This window comes from Montipora capricornis, chromosome 6 (assembly GCF_036669925.1).
Source record: "Montipora capricornis isolate CH-2021 chromosome 6, ASM3666992v2, whole genome shotgun sequence".
NCBI classification, from domain to species: Eukaryota; Metazoa; Cnidaria; class Anthozoa; order Scleractinia; family Acroporidae; genus Montipora; species Montipora capricornis.
This window is the reverse complement of record NC_090888.1, coordinates 56,734,739-56,757,238: the sequence shown is the minus strand read 5'-3', so window position 1 is coordinate 56,757,238 and position 22,500 is coordinate 56,734,739. Positions and strand designations below refer to the sequence as shown.

General features: G+C 40.3%; 2 protein-coding genes across 2 annotated transcripts in view; one reads left to right on the top strand and one right to left on the bottom strand.

The window, feature by feature from the left end:
• LOC138052580 (intersectin-1-like) overlaps window positions 1-22,500 on the top strand; it is an 82,688-nt gene that overhangs the window by 54,869 nt on the left and 5,319 nt on the right. The window contains exons 23-36 of the mRNA XM_068899116.1: window positions 999-1,196; window positions 5,482-5,543; window positions 5,704-5,769; window positions 6,746-6,852; window positions 7,714-7,786; window positions 8,610-8,717; window positions 9,695-9,793; window positions 10,925-11,092; window positions 11,488-11,559; window positions 12,157-12,303; window positions 13,132-13,180; window positions 13,301-13,373; window positions 14,383-14,465; window positions 14,883-14,966. Coding sequence (XP_068755217.1) covers window positions 999-1,196; window positions 5,482-5,543; window positions 5,704-5,769; window positions 6,746-6,852; window positions 7,714-7,786; window positions 8,610-8,717; window positions 9,695-9,793; window positions 10,925-11,092; window positions 11,488-11,559; window positions 12,157-12,303; window positions 13,132-13,180; window positions 13,301-13,373; window positions 14,383-14,465; window positions 14,883-14,966 — 1,389 coding nt within the window. The remainder of the gene's footprint in view (window positions 1-998; window positions 1,197-5,481; window positions 5,544-5,703; window positions 5,770-6,745; window positions 6,853-7,713; window positions 7,787-8,609; window positions 8,718-9,694; window positions 9,794-10,924; window positions 11,093-11,487; window positions 11,560-12,156; window positions 12,304-13,131; window positions 13,181-13,300; window positions 13,374-14,382; window positions 14,466-14,882; window positions 14,967-22,500) is intronic.
• LOC138052581 (somatostatin receptor type 5-like) lies at window positions 17,988-20,404 on the bottom strand. The gene has a single exon (XM_068899117.1). The coding sequence runs from the start codon at window positions 19,673-19,675 to the stop codon at window positions 18,740-18,742; it is 936 nt and encodes a 311-aa protein (XP_068755218.1). The 5' UTR covers window positions 19,676-20,404; the 3' UTR covers window positions 17,988-18,739.

Genomic DNA, 22,500 nt, shown 5'->3' with positions numbered 1-22,500 from the left:
GTAAAACGCGGGACATACAACCTCTGTATCACTTTTCCCTATTGAGAGGACAGTTTCTCTGGTCTCTAATGCACGTCAACAAAATACATTTGAAACAAGGCAAAAACCAAGCTGCGCCAAAAATCAAAGAAATTTGTTTGATATCAGTTCATTTCTTGCCTGTTTGCATGAGATATCTGGCAATTTCTTGAAAGGAGCGAGACGAGTCATCCTGCTAGCAGAGCCTTTCTTTTGCTTGCTCGATTTTGGCGTTCTCGAGAAAGGCTCTGCATGAATGGAGTAATATCTTTACTGAATATGCGCTGCATGTTGCCAGGATACAGTCTCGAACCCAAGCCTAATATGCCAAATCTCGCAGCCATCTTGGTTTTTCATGGTACAGCGGGCTCAATTATAACCATCGGTTTTGTCACTAAACGGACGCTCGCACTGGAAAAACCGGTTTGACGAGAGAAAACAAGATTGACTAGTCCAGAAGTCCGGGCTGCGGCGGCTTCAAAGAGTTGACGCGATTCGGGCAGAGCCTACTTTTCTCCTCCTCAGTAAAGAAAAAGACAAAAGGAGGCTCAGCTCGCCGGGTGGAGACGAGTTAGAGCAAGCAATTTGTTGTACTTTTATGACAAGTAACTGCCTGCCGTTTACCGTTTCACGTAAACGCAATGCTAAAGCTTTCTGTTGTTTTGCTTATTAGATGCCATCATTTTCGTTGACTTCCGCTTAGGAGGGATTTTAAGTCCCTATTGTACAGTCAAACGACCCGCGTTGTTCGAAGCAAGTTTTGCAACCTTTACAATCAGAAATGGGTTCAGTTGTGTAACCGTTCGTCAATTGTAAATCATCTGGCCATTTTCTTAAAGTTGATGCCACCTGAGTTCCACTGCCGCCATTTTGGAGTAGCGTTCACTGGTGACAGGTTTTTTTTTTTGGGGAGGGGGAGTAGGGGGAGTATCGGTAGGTTCGACTTTAAGTTTGATACCGTGACAACTTTCTGTTTTCAGCCAAGCTAGAGCAGGTGTTGGCCATGTTTCCATACACTGCACTGAACGCAGACGAACTCACATTCTACAAGGGTAGCGTCATTAACGTGCTGAGCAAAGACGGCGAATGGTGGAAAGGCGAGATGAACGGACAAACTGGCATGTTCCCGTCAAACTACGTGCAGCCTTTGAGTGATATGAAAGTCGGCACAACGCAATGTAAGTAGTAAAAACAACAGTAGCATTCGATTGCATTTCCATCTCCGTAAAAATAGCGTTTATTAAGGGGTCTGGTTAGACTGCTGTTGCACGTTTTAGTGAAGCATGCGAGATGAACAGCCAAACCGGCGGGAAAATGCCGGGCAAGAGGCTGGTTGGCTAGCGTGAAGTACTGAAACGCACATCTTAAAAAATTGACTTGAAGTGAAACGACTTTGGCAAATGATTTGCAACGTTGAACACTGTGTCATTGGCTGTATTGTGTCGTACTTCCTACAAAGTATTGTTTTCTGTACTAAATCTTTTGTTATTTTTGTTCGTTCTATTGTTCTTTTGCGAGATTTGAAGCCCTTTTTTTCTCGTCGTTTCTTTTTTTCCTCTTTTTTCTGCAAGCAAAAGACCTGGGTGCTCCCTTCTCTAAAGCCGCCTCTAGACGTGTCGGGTGTAAAAGCCAATAGTTAAGGTCGTTGTTTGTGAGATACAGAATCTCAATCAGAAGGTTACTCTCTTCTGGCTCGCAACAATTTGTGGTCCGATTGCTATCCTTTGTCGCGGATGAAACAAACTTGTTTTTGTCTTCGTAAAGGTCGAATCATGGTCTGACTATTACTGAAGCACTGCGCATCTTTGTTTTTACCCTTTTTGACAGTTCGGTTCACAATATGTAGCGGTTATATGTGACGAGTCATGTGATCACGTCCCAAAGTTATGCATTTGCTTGACAACTCTGACACATGCGCAACATGTAATGTTGTTAGTCAGAGCAGTTGTCTTTCGCGCCCTCTATAAAGGCCTACACTGCTGGCAGCCCCTTCTCTTTCAGTCGAGCTGCGCGCGCATCTTTGGTCAAAAGTGTTTTGTCGGGCAGTCGAGAAAAAGGACCGTTTCACTTGATTGCGTGACAAAATACGGTTACTCGACGAGTCGCGGCTCGAGTGACATAGACGGAACTGCTAGCAGGCTATCTAAGGTCACCCAAAAAAAGGGACTCTGTGGGTAGAGGAAGAAAGACGGAACTGTGCGAAGCGAAATTGGCCCAAATCATTTTGGGGTTTTTGAGGATTGCCCACCAGGTTATAAAAAGGGCGCAAGATTTTTTTTTACCAATAAAAGCAATTTATATTTCTTGACAGGAGAAGAGGAGGAGGTGACAGAAATGCTTTGGGATTGGTCCTTTTTTTAAGATATTTATAGCAAATTAGTATATTATGTTCAAAGTATGGTTTAGTGCTTGAAGAGTGCTGGGGTAAAAATGCGTTCAAAAAAATATCAGTTTCACTTGGCCTTTTGCTCACCCTGTATATTGCAAAAGGCCTTCGGCGCTTTCCACGTTTGCTTAGGTTTATTTTGATTGTGTTATACAGGCTTGTAGTGTTTGTGGGAAATAAGTGATATTTTGGCGTCTGCGTCTTTAGGGGCCTTTGAAACTGCCGTGCGGTTATACGAAGAGCTCGCCTTTAAACTAGTTTTAAAGATCTGAAGAGAAAAAGTTTAAGTGTAAAAGATTCATGCTTTGGAACATGTTTCTTTTGAAATTATCTAAGGGTTTTACGACGATCAAAGTGCTCCTCTAAATTTCGAGGCTTTTGTGAAAGGCACGCCCGGATTGGTGCTCTCCTTGCCTGGCCTTCTTCCACCGGGAGATGGGCTGTCTCTGGGGAAAGAGCTTGAAAACGAAAGACTAAATATAGCCATTGATCGTCGTCTACTCCATTATCAAAGGAAATTTCTTGATCAATTTGGCAGTTAGAGATAAAGTTACAGTAGGACTAAAATATACTATGAATCAGCTATGTCATTTGTAAGATAAGTTCATAGAAATGAAGTCGTATTATTTTTTAAAACGAAAGTTTCGGGACAAATACAAGGAGATAATATGATCGTATATTAGTTAGGAGACATTTAAAATTGGTGGGAATCTCAATCCCTATAATTAGTTATTCTATGAGTATATTTTTTTTTTTTGAGCTGTAAGGGTTTACAGTTGTCGTACTATAAGTTAAGAACTCGATTCCATTTCAAGAAATGTAATACCGGCCTAATATCTTAGAATGGCTATCTATAAATAGTTGTGAATAAACTGTTCACGTTAACTCGACGTGTGTTGTGTTATTGATTGTTAGCGCCGTTTTGTCAATTTCCAAAGCATTTTGTCATCTTCACCTCTCCTCGGTTGCAAAGGATTCTACAGGCAGGTTGTTGGAACTTGAGGAAATTTGGATTTTTGAATCGCAGTCGCGTAACCTTGATTCAGATAGCATTTATGTTTAGAAAAGAAATAGAACGGTAAAGCTTAATTCGGGAAAAGAAATGTGTTTGTACCCTTTTATCTTGTTTCCCACTAATACTACTATAATTTGATGATTTGTAAACGTTAAAAGTTTGGACACTGGTCAACGTCAATTTATTTCTCTTCCGAGGTAGAGGGATTAGAAATGACCAAATAAATCAAGAAAACATTTGGCATTTTGTTAACGCCCCCAGCCTATAGGAGGATCTGGAGTGGCTCGCACGATAGAAACGAAAATCCAACTAAACCGTTTAACCAAAAGGGCTGCATCCCAAACGAACGGAACAGAATAAGTGGTTACGTAAAACTTGAATACTTTATCCTTTTATATCGAAGGTTTCATTTTCTAAAACCTTGGTGGAGGTGAAGAAAATTCTTTTCACTTAGTCTGCAATCATTTGTTGATATGTAACAAGATAATGTATCCAAGCTGTGTGTTGGCATGTTCACAATATCAGTCAGGTTGTAACATTGGATAACAGCGTGTATGATGCAAGAATGACTGTTTGTTGCATGAAAGGTGTCATCAACTGAAAAACGACGATTTTACGAAAGTGGAACTATCACTAATCTGCCTTTGTCGGTTCTAAAGCCAATCGGATTACGTTTTAGTCGGTTTATATGAGAAATCGTACCAAACGATTCCTATTTTTAACGAGGTCCTATAAATAGAATATTTCGTTTTCTGAAAAATATTATGCAAATTCGCATTTGGGAAAGGCAGAATATCAGGAGCTATGCGTTGGTTATGAACACGTGTAACTTACGACTCAGATCTATTTTTGACCAATTAGAAGTTTTGAACTGGGCTTGAAACATCTTTTCTTTCGTCCCATCCGTCATTGTTAATAAGTTACGTTTTGTTGGTCCGATTTAAGGCGCTCTCAGTTTTTTTCTCGGAGTTTACTATCGATATACGGCAGTTTATTCTTTGTGATGGGTTTTACGCGTGGGGAATCACCTCTTCATTCGCGTGTGGCGAAAGCTTGTCTCAAAAGCATTCGAAACCTGAAAAACCAGTTTCGACCCAAGAAAAACAAGATTGGTGTCTCAGTGGAAAGAGGGAATAGTGAAAATGATTCACATGGTATGTGCAAAGCTCGCTTTTGACCACAACGTTCTTTTAATTTCTTATTTACAGTGTTTTTCGATGGGAATTTTTTTATAATATCCGCTTGGTTTTTGAAATTGGCGAATTGAGCTCCCAAAACACAGTATTTGAATACTGAAATGTAAATTTCCCTTGACTCCACCGACATATCTTGTGTTAATCGCAACGGGTTACTGGTTTACCCATTTCGTTGCAGTAACATCTGAAGCTTCTCTTTGTCTTATGAATTTTTTCATTACCCAAAAACCAGGAATGCTGTGGACGTAGAAGTAATACTGTGAATATTGGGTTATTAGAACTTGCCCTTTTCCACCTTTTAGAGGAGTGACTGGGGAGGATGCTGTGTGCACCGGAAATGGCCGGAAGTAATAATTGGAAAAATGACATCTAAACTTGACATTCAACGATTAGTTTCCATTTAAGGCGAAGGATAGTTTATTGATTAGAATTGAAATATAAGATCTCTTATTACACGACTTGGCTTGAAATATCGCTGTGTAGTTTTTACTCCGGCGTTGTATTTTGACTTGCTTTGTGGGCTTGTTACAATAAAACAATTCGCGAAAGTATAAATCCCTTGTACACACCAAGATATTAAAAAAGGGACAAAAGGAAACCCCCTTGCACAATAATTTACTCGCTGTAATTGACAATGTTTTTTAGCTAATTTACAGTTCGGAGAAGGAATGAATGAAAACGAACATCGTGCCAAAGAAACTTCCTGCAGATAACGAACAAATTTCCCTATCCCTTAATCCTTTTAAAGCCGGAGGCTTCCGGAAAAAAACTCTTCGAACCACCAGTGAGGTTGAATCTAACGGATAACATTTGTGTCTTGACGTTTTTTTTTTTCAATTGTAAGGGTCTGTACGTTTTATCTTCAGGGACGGGTTCTTTCGATGCCAAGATTTTGGCGTCCATGTCAGCAACGGAAAGACAGCGACAGGTGAAGTCTTAAAAACGTTATTTATTCTGGGAATAATTTTGTCAATTTTTTGCTTTTTTGAATTTCGGTTGGCAGGGAATGGCCATTTATTTTCATTTGACCCCCTCCTGCACTTTTTGTTTTGATCATTTTCGCCGTACTTTTTTTCCCTTTTCTTAAGAACGTCATATACGAACTGATAAACACGGAACAAAGCTACATGGACGATCTCAGTCTTACTTTGGAGGTCAGTATCTAGTTCTAAATCTGTCTGCTTTAAGAACATTTTCGCATCGTCTTGCTTTAGTGCGAGGTGTAATATATCGATTTTCTGTCACTTTTACGCCCGGGGGGGGGGGGGGGTATACTCCCTTATAAGGGCGTAATGGGGACTTGCGGGCAACCAGGTGAGGTTATTGGGGATTTTTGTCTTGAACAGGGTATCGAATTTATCATTTTTTGTCTTAATCAGGGTATCGATTTATCAATTTTTGTCTTGAACTGGGTTAAATGTCTTAAACAGGGTATCAAAAATCGGAATTCTGTCTTAAAATGGGTAGGAAAATCAGCGATATTTGTCTTAAACAGGGTCAGGGTATGAGGGACCGCGCCGCACCTCCCCACCCAGGGAGTACCTTCTCCCCCCCCCCCCCGGGCTTTTACGACACCTCACTAAACTGGCTTCACAAAGATTTTCTGGTACTTCCACTGAGTCAAGCAAGCTTTCACTATATGTAAAAATCTTGAGGGACTTACTCTCGTCATTTCAACAGAGAAAAGCACGGTCCAGGCTTTCTATTTATTGAAGAAAAATCTCACTTTCTGATGACACCAGCCTAGCAATGTTCTACTGAAAGCTTTTGATATTTTTACTTTAGGAGCTCAGGTAGTTCCAGTGCACTTACCAAAGTAAAAAACTTTTGGGGAAAAAACTATATAATTTTAAAAAAATACATTCAAAAAGAGCAATCGCAGTGTTATTTTTCAGTTTTTCTTTCAGTATACACTTTTCCAATCAGTGTACAATGTAATAAAATTTAAGAGTGCAGTCGATAAAGGATGTCAGTGGCTACTCGTTCATCCATCCATCCATCTATCCATTCATCCATCCTTCCATTCATTCATCCGAAACGATACTGAGTTTGTGTATTTTCTTGTGCTTTATGCTTGCGTCGTTTGTAAACAAACCGGCGTTAACATTGCTCATTTACACTGCCCGGCAGGTTTTCTACAATCCCTTGGCTGAATCTGGTATGCTGACCGAGCAGGAATTCAGCACTGTGTTCATCAATTGGAAGGAGCTGATTTGGTGCAATACCAGATTGCTGAAGTATGGTTGTTTATAAATAAAATCAGTGTGAAGCAAATGTAGTTGTAGGATGTCGTTTACTTGAAAAAAAAAGGCAAGAGAATCTCATGTATAAATGCTTCCAGTTTATAGCGGAAGTTCACTTAGATATCAAGCTAGTTTACGGGCAAACACTTCAGGCAATATGGCTCTGGATAGGGGTAAAGCGTTTCCATTACGCACAGTTGCTTCACGGTGGAAATTCTCCTCACAATTTCAATGAAATGCCAGTCATATGGGTATTGAGAATGAAGATAATTATAAGTTTAATAGGTGTGATCTGATATAACAGTAAATTCTCATAACTATCCAACAAAGAAATCTATGGCACGAGTTAGGAGAATGAACGTTTTGGTATTGGAATGAAAGGGTTAATGGCCGGTACCTTGCAACCTTTTTTCATTTCAAGTTAGGATCTTTCTTGTGTCTGTTCCAAGGAAAGCGTTTACGCTTGCTTTTGTCAGTTTCTTTTAAACACATCAATCATGTTTTAGAGTGGTTTTCAATTGAGTGTCGAAGGTAATTAGTGAATTACTTTGGTTTTGCATTACTTCACTCAGGGATTGGTTCAAAGTTCTTGCGCCACTTTTTCAACCAATCAGAAGTGAAACCAAAACCAATCGTGGCTCGCCCGTGCACATTTTCTCGCTCTTTGTGTCGGCTATGTGTAATCACTTCGAGTTTTGATTGGTTTACTGGATTGTTTCCGTCCTTTTTGATTGGCCAAACTAATTACTTTGGTTTTGGTTTTACGGCACTCAATTGAAACCCGCTCTGTTTTTTTTTTTTTCTTTAGGATATAAGTTCTTGTCTAACGCGAGACACTGTTCGATTCCTTTCCAGGGCTTTTTTGATTCGCAAGAAGATGAGTAGCACAGTGGCTATAACGCTGATCGGCGATATCCTCTGTGAAATGGTGAAGTTATTTCCTTTCAATCTCTTCTCTCTTAAATGTATTGAAAAGAATGCGGCCGAAAATTATATTCATTTTCTTCCTCCATCTTTCAGTGTGGATAAATTGAAAAAAAAAAAAAAAAAGGATTGGCGCCCTTCCCGAGAATTTTCTTTTTCCTTCACGGCGACACTTCAGCTCCGAAAGATTTATCGCACAGCATACCTAATTGCATGTGGACCAATGACCCCAGAGCTCTTCTCTTGTGCGCATGACTGAGGGAGAGAAGAGCTCTGAGGACTGAACCCTGAAACAAAGTGTCTTCTCATTGGTTTTCGTGAAGAACAATGAAAAGCGTCTCTGATTGGTGCATTCATGTTAGCAGGAGGAGAGAGCAGGCCCCGTATAGTTCAAATAGCCAATTTTTGGCTATAACAACCCTAAGGCACGTGTTCTCCCAAATAGAGTTTCCCGGGGCACGAAACATGCGCGCAGACATAAGATTCGATGCTCTGGTGACGAGAATGAGTGTGGACTAGAATTAAATACAACTTCAGAATCATGCGCGGCCCCTTGACTTATCTCAAAAAAGGACTGGATCGAGGATCTATTGTTTGTTGTAGAGCACAACAAAATCGTGGCATCCAAAATACACGATCCCACAAGCTCGCTTCAAATGTGCGCGAACATCATCATTCGTAAATGGTCTTTGTTACATCATAGTTAACCACGATGCAATTTTCTTTTCTTTCTTCATTTCCGACTTTCCTCCTTCTTACATTTCTTCACGTTTTGCAATGGCTTGTAGTATTTAAACTTGATGGTGATGTCGTTTTTGTCTTTTCAGTTACCTCGCATGACACCTTACGTTCGATTCTGCAGTCGTCAGCTCAAAGCTTGCCAGTTGTTACAAACTAAGGTTGAGACCAACCCGGAGTTTAAACAGTTAGAGAAGGTAATGTACTCGAAAAGTCATCGATAGCGCACGCACTACGCCGATTGGTCAATTCACCGAGCCACTTGACTTTATACATTGCTCTCCTGGGCCCAGTTCCTCAAAAGCCGATTAACGCTAATCTAAGATTAAAAATTAACCAAGCAGTTTATTTCTCTACTCCCAAATGCTGTTCAACGCAGATTTTCGGCAGAACTTTACATGAGAAGACGTCAATCTTGAAAAACAAAAATAAGCAAAAGAAACTTTCACCAAAAAGTTGAAAACGTGAAACAAAAGTTTACGCTAATCCTGGATTAAGTTAATCGGCTTTCGAAGAACCGGGCCCTGAACTATTCAATTTGCCAAGAGTTGTAATGTATACCTTACTGATGAATGGCAAATGTTAACCGGCGGTAAATGAGATAAAGAGATGGTGACTCGGGGATACTCGGAAAAATCTGAGTGCTCCTTCGCAGTAGTCGAACCTACGATTACTTGTGCGGGTGCTCTACGACTGCGCTATAGAAGGCCCGTGCGAACTGGACTGTTACTGACTGACCTCGTTTTCTTGGACCATATAAATTAAATTGTGGCTCATTGTATTTTCCAGCTCATTTAATGGTACGCCGGTGGGCTCTAACTTAAGTTCAGCCCTTGAACTCGGTTGGAAAGAAGTAGTTATATATATTCAGCGCGATGGGCAATATATTTCGAGTCCTTTTCACGGGAACACTTGAGCCCAACAAATTGACCTGCTCCCGATTGAATGGCTTCATACCTCAGTTGGTAGAGCATTGCACTGTCATCGCAGAGGTCATGGGGTCGATTCCCGTTGAAGCTACCTGAATTTTTTAGGTGTCTATAAGACAGAAAAGCGCGAGGAATCGCTTCTATCTTTCGTCGATTTCACTTTATCATCCTGTTCAGAGCATGACCAAGGGCGAAGCGATATTTGCACGTAATTTCTCTCTGAAAATTCTCCTTTTTTCCAACAGAAATGTATCGCTGATCCTCGAGCAAAAGGTCTGCCTCTGAGTAGCTATTTACTGAAACCTTTACAAAGGATTTGTAAATATCCACTTCTGATTAGAGAGGTAAGTTGTGCAGTTCTGAGGGTGAAATAGCCGGCGTGGCAAGCGTTATATACCGTTTCAAGCGTTTCGTTCCACTGTTTGCGATCAAAAATGAAGACGCACAGAAAGGGGCCGCTTCTGGCTCAGTTTTTTTCCAATTCACTCAAGCCTGTTTGGTTATTTAAGATGGCGATCAACAAGCAGCAATAAAGAAACGGAACCCCGAAAAGATATTTACAGGGAGAGAAAAGTGACTGGGTATTTAAGAAAGAGAATGACAGATAACGTGTTACAACACATTGCGGACACATTACCATTAGGGGCTTTTTCATGGGAAAATTTTTTACAGAGCTCTACATGCGTGCACTGTTGGTTGACAAACCAATCCCGCGCATGTGCCTAAGGTAACACGCCTTTATAATGCGTCTTCATATTTAAAGAGAACTCCACTGAAACAAGAAATAAATTAAAACCACAGAACATAATGTTAAGAATAAAACTGAAGTGTTCAAACTTTTTCCAATGAAGGCGTTTGTATCTGAAATAAATAAACGCTTGTTTTGGTTTTCAAATTACCCGTACGCCGACATCTTGAATAAACCACTTTCATAAATGGCGATCACCTTTACATTCTTTGTATTTGTGTTAATTAGACCTACTACCCTCATTTTGAAACATAAATTCCTTTGAAATTTGTTCGTCGTAGCGAGACTAGAAAGGCGTATTAGCATTAGAACAGAATATTTTATTAGGCCGTCATTATGAATGAGTTCTATAGTTGTGACGTGCCGCACGCGTGTGCAAACATTAAGGGCAAACTTTACACGTCACAGTTATTCAAGATGGCGGTGTCCGGTACATTTGAAAGTGAAAATAAGTGATTCTAGAATTCATTTGTTTTCGAAACAAACACTTTTTTGGAGAAAATCGTCGATCAAATATGATTGCAAAGCAAACATTGTTTTGTTCGGTTTAAAAATATTCATTATTCGGGGTGGAGGTTCCCTTTTACGGACAGTTCTGAAGAGACTTGATTAGGGGCAGAGATTGAGGAGAAACGCCTCGATTTTTGCATTCCATCTTTGGTGGCAGCAGTTTATTGAGGGGAAATTTATTTATTCAGTTATTTGTTCTTTTTCTCTTTCACCACAGATTTTGAAATACACACCCGAGAATCACTTCGACAGGTTAAGTTTAGAAACTGCGCTGGAAAAAGCTGAAGAACTCTGTCAACAAGTGAATGAAGGTGTTCGCAACCAAGAAAACACGGATCGACTGGAGTGGCTACAGACCCATGTCAACTTGGAGAGTATTGGAGAGGTATGTACCGCAGACGGGAGGCCGGATTGGTTTTCATCCATAAAGCGCTGTTATTGTACAGTTTTCTTGGAACTTGTGAATAGGGGAGCTGGGCTTGTGAATGGGGGAACAGGGCTGGTGCAGTGGTGAGAGCACTCGCCTCCCACCAATGTGGCCCGGGATTCGACGCCATACGTGGGTTGAGTTCGTTGGTTCTCTACTCTGCTCCAAAAGGTTTTTCCCCGGGTACTCCGGTTTTCCCCTATCCTCGTACACCGAAAAATGTTAGTTAACGCACCTTACAACTCCCGGTTGAATCAGTATTGTTGGATCGTTTGGAAACACTTGTTTTACTGACCCGTTGTACCCGGAAAGACGCATTGCCACAGACTATTCGCATCACTTTATTTTTGCAGCGTTTAATTTTCAATTCTACGACAAACTGTCTTGGACCTCGAAAACTTCTTCACTCCGGAACACTTTGGAAGGTAATCTTCTTGCATCATCTTATGTTCGGTTACTCTTTCTCTGCATTCTATCAGTAAGTACAAGTAATCGTAAGTTAAGAATTAGCAAATAAAGACCTCGCCTTATAGGGGTCCTATTAGGCACTGAGCAATCATTAACTGCTAAAACCATTTTTCTTGAACCGGAATTGTATGAAACGGTCTTGACAGTCACATACTAGTAACGGTTTCCTTAGTTTGCAACAACGACTACTTCCTATTATGGCAACGCTACGAAGCAAGAATATCATTGTTTTAACGAGGAAAAGTAATTGTGTCACGCATGCGCCATGCATTGTTCGTTTATTTCTAGTACTCCGCGAACAACGACGTGAAATAACCAAACGTGAGGTTTTGAGGACAATGTGATCACGTAACGAAAAGATTTTTGCCTGGAGGGTAAATCAAAGTGCAACCCAAACAATTTCCCTAAGGCAATCTTTTGGTAGGGGGCCCAGCGTAGTTACGACTTTCAAAGCCGGTCAATTTGTTTCACTTAACTGGGTTTAAAATGCTCGGGTTAGAGAAGGCACAGCCATAAGTTCCTGTGTCACTATTTTTTGTCCTTCACAATTGCAGGTCAAAAGTGGAAAGGAACTGAAAGCTTTCTTGTTTAATGATTTCCTCATGTTGACCCGGCCTCAAAGCTCCATTACTGGTAGCTTGTCCAAAAAAATTGGTTTCGATTTCAATGACCAAGATGTCATGTACTCTATATACAGGAAGGTATGTTGCTAATCTAATCATAGAGGAACCGCGGTTTTTATTGTGGAAATTCGCATACATTCAAGTGCCGTGGGACGAAAGCAAAAGCCAACCACAACAGGCAGAGACAATCAATCAAAGCCAATCAGGACGCAAGCACGGAAAAACGCATGCGAGAACTTTTATAGCCTACGTAGCTGGCGGGATTTTGCAGCGCTCCTCCCCATACTCCACGCGGCTTTGACGCTCGATATTTGCCTCCCGCGCCAACAATAGGGACCTTTAGATCGGATGACGACAACGAGTACGAGTTTTTCGTTCTGAGCACGCGCACTTCGAAAAATGTCGGTTTCCAAACCTTATGGGCATGCTCAGCACGGAAAACCGCCTTGTCCTCCGATCTAAAGGTCCCTCATCCCGCCAGCTACGCAGGCCAGTACTTTTGAGGATGTGGTGCGAAATTTTTAAGCCAATCGCTTCGTGTACTTAAAATTACTTTATACCTCGGACCGCTTTTGTCTGGCAAAATTGTGAAAGTCTTCGTATAGTTCTTATGCCATTCTGGTAGTCTATTCTAAAGGATTAAGGATGGTGCTTCGTTTTCTCTACACACTTAGAGGATCCCGTGTTTTGTGTTGAACTGGGCCGAGCAATCAAGTCTTAAGCAAGTCTAGGGAACCACCGATTAAATTATTCAAATTTTTTAGGCCGAAACTATCACGCAGACTTAACGTTTGCCGTGAAAACCGTACGAAATTGATTCTTTCCCAAGGCTTGAATCTGTCCGAAGCGTATGTCTTAATCAAAGCCCTCACTAAATGTGAACTGTTTTTATTTCTTTCCTTTCAGCCCTTGATCCTGAATGAAGTGATTGTCAAAGGGACTCAGGAAGTAAACAGTAGGTCTTTGAATTTTTCTTTGGAGTTGTAATAGGTTGACTTGAGAAACGTTCTTATTTTGTTGTAGATGTGGACGTAAAAGAAAATTATTCATCTTATTTTCCATTTCTTTCTTGAAGCTGACGACTACGTCTTCCATTTATCGCACATTGATCAGCCGTACTCCTTTCGAGCAGAATCGAAATCTGAAAGGTAACTTTCGTCGTCGCGAATGGTCTTCTGTACTCGATACCTCAAAAAAGCATGACCGTCACCACCAAGCCTCGAATTCGAAAATCAAACTTGTAAATTTTAGCATAAGCTAAATCCCAAAGGAGCAAACTAGTAAAGAATACCCATGTGCGAACAGTATCGCATGTCCAGATGATGTGAATAGTTTTGTGCAAACGAGGCTTGGTGGTGAATTTTGAGCATATTGCTGTACCGCCTTTTTCAACTTTCTTCAAGCGTGAGTGATAATCGAAGGGTGTGTTCGGTAGGACTTATTCTTAATTCGTATGGATAGATGGCATATTTCATATTTGCATAGCAGCCCACTAAGGCTGAATTGCGTAAATTTACAAATAAAAGTTACGATTATGTGATAAAAAGAATATAGGACAAAAACTATCCTAAAGCTAAAAAATTATGAGAACTGCGTATGCTTAAAAATTACTTGGAAAATAGAAACAAACATAATGATAAAATTCTAAGGAAATATCCCATAAGCTAATGTTAATTTTTTCACATAGGTATGCTGATAAAAAGAAATTTAAAACCCTTTTACACAGGCAAAGAAAATTAGCACGGCACTCCAAATAGCGGCACGGTATCAATATAAGACGTTTTCAACCAACCTCTAGGGACACCAATGACAACAGAGAAATGTACGACTTCTGGTGGACGAACAAAGAAGCTAATGAGAGATCTTTTCTTTTCGTCCACCAACATGGCGGAGATGACGTCACGTGAAAACCTCTTATTGAGATTGCCGAGCACACCTCCAAGAGATGTGCTTGGCACTCCTATAATTTCTGGCACGGATTCCTAATACGCACTCCATTTGTTCTGTTTGCACACGAAAAATTTAGCGTGCAGTGCCCGAAAAACATCGGTACGGTAACGAGATTTCGGAGAGCCGTGCCAGATTTTTGTGCCAGTGTAAAGACGGTTTTAAACACAGCAAAGACCCACCCTATCTCTGCTTACTTTTGCTTGATAGAAATCGATGGTTGGAGTTCATCGAAAAAGCGTCACAGACGTATATTGAAACCGAGCGGGAACTGAGGCAGAAAGCTTACAGAGGTTAGTTTGGGTCACGTCTTTCGATGGAAGGGGAGGGTAAGAAAGGGAGGGGGAAGATGTGGGATTGAGAGGAGGGGAGGGGAGGGGAGATAAGGTGTTCAGGAATTGGGACCAGAATTACCTGCTGTGTCATCAATGTTTTTAAAACTGTTGAAGACTGAGCAAAGCCGCGGCTGTGGCTTACCCTGAGTAGTTAGAATTATTCAGTCATGCCCAACGGGATTAGCCATAGCGTTGCTCTTCAATGATAGTTTTAAAAACATTTTTAGTTTTAAAAAAATGTTCTGCGAACATGAGGTCAAGCGGGAAATTACTGTAAAAAGAGTTTTGTACGTAGTTTCTTGGAGGGGCTGTGCCATGTAATGATATAATTTACTCATGGCTTTTTAAAACTCTGTTACATTTTTTGATCCCTAGCGCGATCTTTCCGGACTCTTGGAATAGGAAAACTCAAAGTCACTTTGATCGAGGGCGTCGATTTGATCGCATCGGATCCCAATGGTGAGCCTTAAATTATATGTGTCAATCCACCTATTTGAAATCAGGGAAAGCAGCTGTTTGTAAGAGAATTCCGATATAACATAAATACGTCTTACTCAAAGTGCACTTAATCTCAAATATTTATCGTCCACAATATTAATCTCCCCACCATTAGCAAAATATGTTTTGCCGCTCGTACCTCGAAATTGCTACCTTCTGACTAACGTCAAAGACAAAGACCAACCTAAGGACAGACAAAGAGCAGTTTATAAGATCAAATACTGTGACTGCCAGGCCACTTATATCGATGAGACCGCCAGAAATTTGAACGCTAGACTGACTGAACACAGACGAGCGACGAGAAACGGTGACATCAACGATAACATTGCTGAACACCGTCCACAGACAAACCACAGAATCGACTTGGACTCTTCCGCATGTGTTACCTACAGCACAAACTACTACCAACGGATCGTACTGGAAAGCTGGTTTAATAACTTAGAACAGACACCCTAAACAATACAACTTCCCGAACCCTACAAACGTTTCATCGTTTACATCAACAACAGACAAAGAACACACTGATTTACTCTATCACAGCACTGCCCCACGTATTCTGCGATACACGTACAGACCGTAGACCTATAGACGGATCGAAGTGCACCAATTCACAGCCAATTACATCTAGGTTCAACTGACAGTCGACATATAACATCACGAATAAGTTGACCAATGACATCTACGACCGGAGTTTTTATAGTATCACTATCTACTGACGTTACACAAATAATTTGACTCTGAAGATGACTTCCACTTAGGTTGTCGAAACGTCAGTCAATGTCATCTCAAACAGTCCTTCTCAGGACTACACTCACCCGGACGAACGTACTTTTCTTAATTATGATATGATATTATACCATTTACGATATTATTATAACCCTTCTAATAAGAAGGTCTCTTAAAAGTAGTGAAACTGGTTCCAGTCACCATAAGTGGGATGATCTTCCTAATTTTCATTTCATGTGTTTTACGCAGTTCAAACATATGAAAGTTTATATATTCAAAAAGTCGTTCTTTTTAAGACGATGACGTAAGAAGCGTGGGACATTCTTGGAATCACATTTTTTGTCATCGTTTTGAGCGTTACAGAGTGGATAGGTGTAAGCTATGCGAAAACGGTAGTAAGGATGAAAGCAAGCTGCTTTAATAGCTTCTTTTTTTCCGAGATGAAAACCGTGAACTTTGATAAGGCATTAGTGTCTTTACGGTCAATCGGGCGACTTGTATTTCGACCTGTAGTCGCCATCTCGTATCCAACGCGGGCTCATGGAATAATTGTTAAATATATCTGAAATTTGGACAAAACTTCAAATGTACAAGGTAAGATCGAGGTCCAAAACGTTTACTATCGTCTTTGTGACTATAGAGCTTCTGAATGTGACGTCACTCGACCTAATTGGTCTCCCTAAACACCGGCAGTTGTGTTGGTGTCACAAACCAGTCCTCCGCTCTTTCGGATAAAAAACGCTTGGCTGCTGTTCACGTGATTGATTGGGCCTCATAAAACCACCGTTCATCATGACGTACATATTTTCTGAGTGGACGCTTTGTCTTCGTACAGTAAACACCGAAAAAGAAAACAAAAGGAAAAATGACCAAGACCTACTTAGCAGTGAAACTACAAAGTTTTGTTTTGAAACTTTAAAATTCCGCCTCCATTTTGGAAAGGAATTAATCATTTTATGCTGCATGAAGGTCAGCGCCAGTTTTCGAGGATACATAAGTATATGAAGCTCGTTGGCAAGACGGCTAAGTTGACTCCGGGTTGTCGAGGTGCATTGAGGTAAGAATTAAACCAGTTTGAAGTCTACCATCAAGTCCTACTCTGGCACCGCTTATTTGTTCCCTTAAAGCGACATCTTTCACCTTCTGAAACGAACGTTGAGCCTCTAACCCCTATTGGAGCCCTTGATAAGTTCTTTTTTTGTTAAACGATATTAAAGGAGTTTTCATTAGCAATATCTTTTGATCAAGTAGACAAAGAATGTCCACATTTCCATTTATTAAAGGTGATTCCTCAGAAAAGAAAGTCGTCGAACGATTTTCTTGAAACTTTCCCTGAGTGTTCCCTACTAATCCCTGTTTTGAGAACTGCAATAAAAAAGATAAGTCACAGTGATTGCGCAAGAGATATAATGGGCCAATCTTACCCCATTGATGCGTGTACTGATACTAATGACGCGCGTTATTTCATCGGCTGAGGGTACATTTTGCGGTAGCTAAACGAAAGGGTTTTTAAAGTAACACTTGAAAAAACACCTGATAGGTAGAAAGTCTAGAGCATATGAAACACTGTCTTATATAGTTCATGGAAAAATCGTTCAACTTAAAACAGAGTTAATATAGGGAGACTCTCTCTATTAACTCTGCTTAAAACAACGTCAACTCAAAACGTTTCTCGAGTCATTGTTTTCAAGATCATCATTTACGTCCCTGGGTAAGGGGCTTTGTGTACGGTTTAGCGATATCCTTTTTTCCTTCCGATAAATTTTTTTATAATTTTTTCGATATAAAGGGAATAATTTGTACACCAAGATGATGCAATAAAAAATATAGGTCACCGTGCTCGTTTAAGAGTAAAACACCATTGCACATTACTATCGTGAGTATCGTAGATGCAAAAAACAAAATTCGCCATGTTCTCGGAATGCGCGCGCTTATTCGCAAAGAGATAATTATGGGTCATTCACAACTTCTCTTATGTGTTTTGAGAACTGTTTTAGCGTGTATGATCGACTTTCGCTTTATTTACAATGTTGCAAATTTGACCAATGTATAAATATTGACACACAATATGCGCAGTACTTATGAACGTGCAATGTCAGTAGATCCACTTTGGGCCGGAACACATATCGTGTGTATTTAGGTTACGATCCCGTTTCTTTAGATGATTGGTTCTGTCGCTCCTTTGTTTCTTAGCCAATTCCAAACGCTTTTATGGTGCAATAAAAAAAAATATCTACGCCGGCTGTGTTAATCCATTTGACAGCTGTTCTTTTCTTCTCTCGTTTCACAAATTCACAAGATAAAATATTGATCCCTTGACAGAAACCGCGCCAGTTAAAGGAATAAGGCAGTCCTTTGAAAAGTCGTCCGAGAGCATTTCCCTGATATTAATCAAATTCGGCTTCTTTTTCGCTTTTTACATTTGAAATGAAACTGTTGTTCTTTACATGAGGCGGCACCGGGATTTTCGCATTTTTGCTTTATCGTTTCTCACGCTAAGAAAAATTTGCATTGATATAATATATAATATTAGTTAAGATTTAAGATAAATATCCCGGCCTTGGAGCTAAAACGCTGGGGTTTTTACTGGAGCTTTCAGGAAAAAGTCAGTTTTGAATAACTTGTGTCAAGAACATGCAGATCAGTGGGCATAACAAAATGCTTTCAACGTAACGTGAGAGTTCGAACCAGTCAATCATTTGTTATTTAATTTAATCTTTCATTATTTCCTTTTCGCGATGACAAAGTTAGTTTTCGTTCTGGGAACAATTTTAGCATTCAATTATCAGAAATCGTTGTGAGAGCGATGTCTTTGGGACGTTCGCGGTCGTATCAGCTTTAAGGCGGAAATTACTGCTTGAGCAAGATTTAGAAATAACATTTTCATTTCCTTTATACCTTCCAACTCCTTTTCTTTTTTCCCTGATCTTTTGCATTTGTTCGTCTCCAACGACCTCTCAGAAAAAACCGAAGGACACTAAACAGAACTCTTGCTGTCATCCAGTTCATTAACTCCTCCGCGTGCTACTAACAAGTTTCATCTTCGCCAAAACCTCCCTGAACGCTGTCCTGTAATTCGCGCTTCCAACGGCATAGGCAACAGGATTTATACTTGAATAACAGTACACCAAAAGATAAGAGACGCTGTAAAGCGCGGTGTGTTGGGGAACGTTGGTGGCAGTGGCGAATGTATAAGGAAATAAACATAGGACAAACACCACTGAGACAATCAATAGGCTCTTGACGATTCGCCGTTTTTCGACGGCATCTTCTTGTGTTCTTGCAGCGTTTGAACCGCAAATTGTATTAGTGAAATACAGTCCTTTGATTATGCTGAAGTAACAAACAAACATGGTAATAAACGACGCAAGGACTATGATAGCTAGCAGGATCCAGTAAGGGTTACCATGTGGCAAAGAAATCGGCCAAAATGTCATGCAACGTTTTTGCTTTTCATCGTACGTGGTAAAGAGAAAAAGAGGGACCACATACAAGATAGCGAAGATCCAAATTGCAGCGATCGCGTAGATGACATTTCCCTTGTTTAGTCGCCGCGATGATCTGTCCATTGCACGCACGAGCGCTTTGTAGCGTTCGACCGATATCAGGGTGAGCGTAAACCCAGATACTACCATCCCTATTCCAGCAACGTGGTGTGTAGTTATAAACTTGCAAAAAAAATTTTCAAGGCTATTGCTTGGCGGATGTGGAATGTAGGAGAGAAGCTTCCCCGGCAAACACAAGGAAAGAGTTAGTAGGTCTGCAATGGCGAGATTAACAAGCAAGAAGTTCATCGCCGAGTGCATGCATCGCCTTGTGCGAACAATATGAATGATCAACGAATTACCGCATATGCCGGTAAGCACCACGATGGAATACGCAGTGATGAGTACAATATCAGCTGTGTCCATTGGCATTTTGGACACTCTCCGGAACCTTTTCATTCAAATCTCAAGTTCATGGCTCAGCGTTGCAACCATGTTAAGTTCCTTGACACCGTTTGGTGATTTTCCTCTTTGGTTTTGTTTGCCCAGTTGTCGGTGCGCCCACATAGAATGACAGGTATTCTATTGTCAGTCTACTTGACGTAGTTTTCGTTTTCTCTGAGAGTTTCACTTTTTTCCTTCTTGCTTTTTCTATAATTTCTGATTATTGCGGTCTCGAGCTGAGCGCCGAGTTCGACGGTTTCTGTTATTAAACTGACAATGTGGCAAACCCAACCTTGGCTTCGTCCTCAAATTTCTGATTAGATTTTCTTTTGTTTTATCACGCTTTACCATTAACTTCGCTTCAGTCGATTCATAGTCCCTGAATTAGTCCATGCATGCTGTATTTTGTATGCACTTTGAAAAAAGAGACGACGCTTCACGTCTGCTAGTCTTAGGTGTTTTTCTGTCGAGCTGTATTTCAGATTTATTCAATCGTTATTTAAGTTCTTCTTGTCTTACACTTACCATGACTCGTTTACATACGTCTGTCTTTAGATTTTGCTCTTCTGACATGCTACTGTCAATACCTTTAATTCCTGAGCTGTTCACTTTCTCCAACGTTATATCTAATTCTGGCAAATCATCCCTTTGCCTATGTTTCTTCTTTTTTTTCTCTGCTATTTTGCATTTCCTGCGGAGCGCCTTTCTCTCTTCCCACACCTTGTAATGATACAAACCCTTGTACAATTTAAACAGTGAGGTTTGAATTTAGTATACTTTTTTCTCGCGTCTTATATGTTGTCAATCAGCTGTCCATTGTCCTTTCACCTTCAATTTCTGAAACTAAAAATAGAGAAATCTTTCTTTCAATTTACCATAAATCTAGAAACCTTTAATTAATTACCTCCTTGCTTTCTTCCACTTTTTCCTTTTGGCGGCGATGCTTCAGCAAATTGTAGATGATTGGTTTCTTTCTCTGTTAGCTTTTCTCGTTGATTTCTGTGGAATGTTGAATGAATGTGATGTCGAGCTGTGCAGTGAGTTCGGCGGATTCTATCTGGCCGACCAATCCTCCTCTTCGACTTGCAGTTATTTTAAGCTTTTCGGGTTACTTTGTCATTCCATTGGTTAGGTAATTCTTCACAACAGCGGACGATCTTTATTTTTCCACTACTCATCAGGCTAAACATTTGCATAAGACTGGCTCTTTAACAGCTTAAATAAACTGAACACTGGGACAAATTTATAAACTTACATTAGATAAATAAACAAGAAGCATCTTGTAATGAAAAAGCCGCCGCCTTGATCATTGTGTTTCCAAGGACTTACATTAGAGACTGAAATCCCTGAATTTATAAAGCAGAATTGTTTCAGTCTTACGCCAGAATGTGTTCCTCTTTTATGTACTCCCTGAAAACGTAAAACCTTGTGGCGGACCAATAGGTTCTCGTGTTGAGTAGCCGGACCGGCCTTATCTTGCAAAGGTGCGAAGACGTCATTTCACTTCACTTGTGTGGATATCACAGAGCGTCGACAAGTTATATTGAATTCGTTGAGCGGGTTTAATGAATTAAATTTAAAATCCTCTTGCCAGTGAATTAATACCGCCGGCGTTATCGTGGTTTGGATTTGACTTTTATTCACATTTTTGGTAACTTGTTTTTTTTTTTATTATAGTTGACAATCATCAACTCTTTGTGTCTCTGATTACAACTTTTTTACTTTAGAATTATTGGTTAGATGTTATACCGGCATACATACTTAATTGACTAATCCCAATAGGGGCTTTTCAGGGTCAATGAAACACAATCAACGAAACGACAGAACAGAACAACAACAACAACTGTTAAGAATCCCAACTGGCCGGAGGCAAACCAGTTGGCTATTAACAAGTGCAACCGAGAAGTTGATCTAGTTACAGCCAGGATCAAAATTCAATGAGAGGTCACCGGATGTCAAGGCAAGCGCTCTAACCACTGGACTGTCCTTAGTCTCCTTCGCAGCCGTTATTAGGGTCGTCACGCAACACTCCTGGGGAGGAGCGTTGCGTGACGACCCTAATAACGGCTGCGAAGGAGACTAGACTGTACTGGGAGCTAATAGGAAAACCAACTGGTTAACTTAGCTCCCAACTCGCACTTTACCACTTATCGAATCTGGGTTATCATTTTATTATTAATTTAATCTTTTTGAAAAACCCTATACTATGAGGTAAAGTGATTATTTTATTTCCTAATGAGCTAAAAGAAATATTTGATTGGTTGATTTGATTTCATTGATTGTACTACCTCTTATGTGTTCCTATATGTTGTTCTAGTTGATTCGCTTTAAACCCTTTAAAGAACATTTAAATCCTTGTGTTCTTACTTTTTCGTGTCGCGGATATCATACGAATTAGAAGTCAACTATCATGATGTATATAGCTCGAATTGGTCGAAGAAATGACAATAATTGTTATACTTTTTCTTCGTGTACGTATGTACCACACGTACTTCGATTTTCTAAAACTCCTTCTCCCGCCCGATCTGCGTATTTCTTATCATTCTTAGCTTCAGCCCATATCATATTCACGCTTTGGGTCATGATCGGTTAACTTCATTTTTATACATCTATTGTTTTTCTGTGGCCGGTTTTTGGGCAATCAAATCAAAACTGTTTTAGTAGCTATAGCATTCATTAGCGACGGTCAAACGGAATGATGATGAACTTAAGTATAATTACATAGGTGATCTTTGAAAATTCTCTGCGCTCATTGGTTGCCGTTGAGGAGATTATTACGTTATAATCACCTAAGCGGTTTTTTTCAAAATGGCCGCAAGCCGTTTTGTCGAGGTGACAGA